Source organism: Labeo rohita, chromosome 7 (assembly GCF_022985175.1).
Source record: "Labeo rohita strain BAU-BD-2019 chromosome 7, IGBB_LRoh.1.0, whole genome shotgun sequence".
NCBI classification, from domain to species: domain Eukaryota; kingdom Metazoa; phylum Chordata; class Actinopteri; order Cypriniformes; family Cyprinidae; genus Labeo; species Labeo rohita.
In genome coordinates this window covers 7150119-7156026 of record NC_066875.1, presented here as the reverse complement: position 1 = coordinate 7156026, position 5908 = coordinate 7150119, and the positions used below count along the sequence as shown (strand labels likewise).

General features: G+C 37.9%; 1 protein-coding gene across 1 annotated transcript; it reads right to left on the bottom strand.

The window, feature by feature from the left end:
• Positions 1-1720: 1720 nt before the first annotated feature.
• On the bottom strand, positions 1721-4017 carry adma (adrenomedullin a). Its single transcript, XM_051114486.1, has 4 exons — positions 3908-4017; positions 3336-3439; positions 3125-3238; positions 1721-2932 (listed from the first exon to the last, which is right to left on the bottom strand). The coding sequence occupies exons 2-4, from the start codon at positions 3425-3427 to the stop codon at positions 2623-2625; spliced, it is 516 nt and encodes a 171-aa protein (XP_050970443.1). The 5' UTR covers positions 3428-3439; positions 3908-4017; the 3' UTR covers positions 1721-2622.
• Positions 4018-5908: the final 1891 nt, after the last annotated feature.

Sequence of the window (5908 nt, the reverse complement as noted above, 5' to 3'; positions counted from 1 at the left end):
TGAAGTTCTCACAGGAAAGAAATGAAAAGAAAAAACCCACTCAATTCTGCCCCCCAGTGATGTATGAGATATGGCACAAGGAATTCACTTAGCAAAGAGAGAATTAATAAAAGAGTTATTTTGCCACCTCACACCTAGGGTCAAAACACAGGGGCTATAAAATTAAACAGTCATTTGTCTTTTAGCATTATTTAAATAGACATTAGTCTAAAGATATTTAAAAAATACTACATTTTTTCTTCTTCTTTTATTATTCATTATTGCCCCCTTGTGGAGATGTACGTGTGTTCTTGAACAAAAAGATACTGTGGCCATAAAAAGTATTTGGAAACTCAAAAATGTATAGATGTCATTATATTGGGTAGCATAATATCAAACAAAGGTGTTTTTTTAAACAACACATTATTAAAAAAAGTAAGAAAGAAAATCTTGTCAGGACTAGCAAAATAGCAATGCATTTGCATTAGTGTGAGGTAGGTGACTATTTTAATCATATTGATTTAATTTAAAACAAGGCACACCAAAACTGACTTCGGGAGTAATGGTTTTGCTCACTAAATTGGTCAAACCTAAAACAAAAAAAAAGGCAGCTAAGCTGAATATACGTAGGCTGCGAGGTATTAAATGAGTTGTTGTGTTGATTGCTGGTCCATATTCACTGACAGGAGTGAAGATTTATGAGGTGTTGATGAGTGAGGCAGGTGGCATCAGTCCCAGAACACATTTGGAAATTCTTGGCAAAATATGGTAATGCCAATAATTGTTACCACAAGATGGAGCCATAGCATTAAAATAAGATAAGAAGAGTACTGCTTGGCTGAATGAATACATTATTTTTAGCTTCAAGGTGTTAGTTATGGTAGGAAGAGTCTGATCTCCGTGAAAAAGGCTTAATACCTTATTCAAATGCAAGTATATATGCTTTGGTTGGGATTTCAAATATTTCAGTTATTTCAAGTAGCCACTAAACTTAGCCTATGTTGCCTATTTTTACCTGGTAGTAACTATAGTAACAGTACACTTTTTTTCTCATTCTGTCTGTAAGTTTCCGTTGTGGATATTGACTCTGATTTAAACTTTATGGAATTTTCGGAATGTGTCAAACTTTCCAGTCTTATTGAGTACCACTCTAAATAATTACGATTATTTGCCACCTAAACATAAAGAACAAAGCAGCTTTGGAGGAAACAGTTTATTAATGGAAAGCTACAGCAGAAACTTTTCAGTGTGTAATTCTTAAGGAAGACTATCAATGTTTTTCTGACACTTGTATGAGTTCATTTGTGATTAGCATCATATGGTGCTTGTATATTAGGGTTATATGAGTGCAGCAGTAAAAACTGCATTTCGGAAGTTCGGTCTCATTAAGACAGGAATGAAAATGATGTGTTTAAGTGGAATGTCCTATGGAGCGCCTCTCACCTCTGCTCTACATCCCGCAAACCCACCCCCTGCAGAGGTCCCATTAAACACAGTCCTGGCCAAATACAGATAACTCATTTTGTATGAAGTGAGGACGTATGGAAGACGGAAAGAAGGAATGCACTTGGCACTCCATTTGCCAGGCACCCCAGGGTCTTTAACATGTAATAACCCAGACCAGGTGCTGATCATCTGTCTGTCCACTCGGCAATCCGGACGAGAAACAATGGAGAGACACTTTCCTTTTACTACCTTCACTTCCTGTGGAACAAACAGACGAGGTCCAGAAGACGTCAGCTTTAATTGTATGCAAAAGTTTATTGAATGACAACGTTAATCCATTTCACACACAAACACACAAATAAAATAGATCCCATTTACAAATATATAATTGCATAAACAGTTATCCTATACCACAGCTTGAGACATCCTTGACGTAATGAATAAAAGATATAACGCTACCTTCAATGCCCTTATTTTTTTCCCTGTACAAAAATAGCTCTATCTCTGTAAGTAGTATAAAGTAATATAAAACAATTAAATAGTAATATCTTTGACCATTTTTTCAAATATACATATACTTGCAATAAAAAATGAAATAGATTGCACATATCTCTATACAAATAATAACAACAACAACAACAATGTTCAAGTAAGTTAGAATACAATCCTCGTGGACTGGCACAGACAGTTCATATTAATCAAAGGCATTCATCCTGCTTACAGTGTCCAAAAATGTGATTTCAACTTAGAAACACCTTCGTTGGCATTTTAAAAGTCTCTTTCCCCATTAAAGTCCAAAGACTTTCTGACACAGGAACAGCTAAACTAGGGGCCGTAATCCCACCGACTGGTTCACCAGGAGTGCAGTCCGTTTGTTCCAGGAGAGGAGCTTCTGCTTTTCCCTGAGGCCAGTCCACTTCAGTGCAATGATATCTTGCTCATATCCAAGGCACACTTATTCAGTCTCTCCATTTGCATCCCCCCTCGTTTTTAACAGCCGCTGTTGTTTCTGCGCTTCTCTTTGTTGATTTCTCTTCTGAGGACAGCCTTCAGAGGGCAAGATTGCTCTTCCAGCCTCTGTGCTTGGAAAAGAATGCGCTGGAGAACTCTTGGCAGGAGTCTGAGGCATTTCTAGAATTTCATAGTTGGCCGGCGAGCCTCTGTCGCCGCGTCCCCGAGCGCTCCCGCCCCATGCGCTCACGTCCGCCTGAGTAGCGCTTCCAGTTTGTGCAGCCGCGATTGAGAGCTCGAGCTGCTCCACGCCGTTCGCAGCCTGCTGCCCTCCTGTCGCAGTGTCATGACTCTCTCTGGGACGGACCTTCGCCGCCGGCCGTACCCGAAAGGATTGATCTTGTCGGCGGGGGCGTTCCCGATCTTGAGCTTGTTGTTGAGGTCGTGGAGACGGTGTGCCAGCACATGCACCGTGCAGGTGCCAAGCGAGCAGCCTGCTCTCCTGGACCGGTTGATGGAGTTCTTGGATCGTTTTGTCCTTATGCTGATGTCAGTGCTGGAAAGGCAGACAAGGGAAGAGGATATTAATGCCTGCCCGGAGTTCCTGAGCAATTACTCTTGGCTCACAGCCTTAGTTAAACATTCTTCGCTTGACAAGTTTGTACTCTAACTTCATCGTGTGAAGCCACACTTATCTCAGAGAAAACAATGACATAATTTTCAGCTGGTAATGCTTGGCAGTTCTTACCTCGAATGTGGCCTTAGGTTGTCTTTGACATCGTCCGGTCTGACAAACTGGCTGTTGTCTAAAGTCCTCAGTGCAGCAAGGCTCAAATCCCTTTTTGATCTCTGCAGCCGGACACTAAGTTCCAAGAAGAGAAAACGTGTTCGTTAGAAACTTCCAAACCAATTCCAAATGTGACTAAAAACCTAAAAATCGAATCAACACATCAGCTTACCTTCTTTTCAGGTCATGGTTTGCACTGTCCACACCGGGTGCGATGGTGGCCAGCAGGCAGCAGCAGAAGATTGACTGCAGAATCAGTTGCATCTTGACTGGAATCTTGAAGGAAAAAGCAAATGAATCATCTGTTAGATATCAGCTTTAAAAGAAAATAGCTAAAACCTCCAATCACCTGCATGCAACTCCCCTAAGTCTGTGCCAACCATGCTTTGCTCACGCTTGCACAAGAGTCCAAAATCCAAGCTATTTACACTCATCATGCATTTATTTACAATGTCAAGCTGAGGTCGCACTTTCTATGAATAAGTAAACTTGCAGCTATGCTTCAGGTCCCTGATAAGCAGTAAAATCGACAATGATGTATAAAACAGTACATGAGCACCTAATTGAAAAACTCTCTCAAATTCCCTTTAACAGACAGAAGCAAGTTCCCTAGCTTACAGATGCAAAACTGGGGCTCAGTTTCTTATATAACTAAAGATAACCTCTGCATATGAGCCTTGACCTTAAAATAAAAGACACTGAGCAACTAATAGAAATGTTGAAGCTTCCTTTAAGAGTGCCTACCTGTGTTGAAGTACTCTTGGGTTTGCTTCAGAAGTCTGTGTAGAAAGTAATCCAGAGGCGTTTCACTTGCTCTTAATGCTGTGGCAGCGGTGATACTCTGCTAATAGTCTGACTCTCTACAGCAAGCGTGAGTACATTTATACTGCACGGGAGGGGTGGGAGGGGCATGTCTGACACACTCTCATCCGGCACTTCCTCTCTATAACAACCTCAATTAGAGCATGAAAGAGAATAAGAAAATGAAACTGGGGATATTGATGGATTATGCAAAAATTGCTTAATGATTTTTTCTGGGAATAATAAACAACTGGGGAACTCTTTGATTATTTGAAAAATCCCAGTGTTACAGTGAAGTTAGTTTCTTCTATTACATTATGATTTTAAAATCTGGGTGTTGGTTGGGGGTAAAACTATACGGAGACAAAAAGATAAATCTTTCACTTGTTTGACAAGAAATTAATATTCTGCACAAAAATAATGGCCAATGCAATTAATTTGGATTTACACAAAAGTATGTAATATAATATAACATAGTATAATATAATATAATTTTTAACAGTCCCTAAAGATCAAATAAAACTAGCATGAGAGATTTTTTTAATCGATTTTGAAAGAAAAATATAATGATTATAACATTGTTAAAAATAGCCATTAAGCTTATATTGATTAAGCTGATACTGATAGTGTTTATTTTCTAATTAACAGTTGCTCTATGGCTACTGAAGTACCTTTGACTTACACCTGTCAAATTTTCTATGTAAGAGGTAAGAATCTTTATTTCTAGATTTGTAAACACAGATAACGGTACATTTACAATTTTGGGAGAATGCCCGCTGACCTTCACCTACTTTGAAAATGTTTTCCCCCTCACTTTAGCCTAGATCAAATTAAATTCTTCTGATAAAATAATTTCTCAAATTAATTTGTAATTTATTTTTTTCATAGAGCATGCATTTCACAAGAATGTGCTCATTAGCTCATGTTAATTACTGTACAACCCTGATTTATCCTTATATGGGAAGACAAAGATTGCACAACATCTGTTCACTGACACGATCCAGTTGTTTGCCTCTCAGCCCATATATGGTAAATATTGTTTGTTAAATCAATATGTCATAGCCATCACAAGGTTTGTTGATATTTGATGATGTATGACAAGGGAACCCACAAATGCAGGTAGGAAGTCAGTCTACCTCTGTGTTACATGCTCAGGAATGTTACAGTTACAATGAGTCAGTAAACACCCTGATGTCATTGAGTTTTCATCGCTATATTGGCACATTCATACTGTTGTAGTTTTGGAGTGATCATGTGTAAACAGGCAAACGAAAAATAGTCTGAACAAACCAAGTATGTTTATATAGCAAAGCAGTACTTCTTGTAAAGGTTATGCAGCATTATTTTGTTGTACAGATAAGCACTAAATAACTATATTTGAATAGTTTACTCTGATGCTCATTATTATTTAATTATAAGTGGTCAGTTTTATCATGATGCCGTTGCCATCACTTTATGAAAGCAAAATGCCACTCAAGGCCATGAATTTGGGTTTAGGTACTTCACAAAGAAAATACTTTATTCTTAATGAGAATAAATAAATCAACTACTTTAATACTTTACTTAACTTTAAACCGGCCATAATACACGTCTATAATCCATAAGAATGCGTCCTCCAATAAAGATGTGAACTGGCTGTTGTCCTCTCACATTAAAATCCATCAACACATTTGTTTTGAGGATTCATATTTTAGCAAGAAGCTACAGTCTAAAGATAAAAATGTCTTAATAATGAATTTGCTTATTACAAACACAGTTTTATATTGTAATTATATTGTTTATGGTCACGTGATTCTGGGTGGTGAGTCCTTGTAATGCATTTTAAAACAACTGTAGATTTGAAACATACACTGAATTAAAAATGAAATTACATTATTTGTGATGGTCTTTTTTCTGATGGATTATCAACATTAATTATACTATTTTAAGATAATATTACCCACC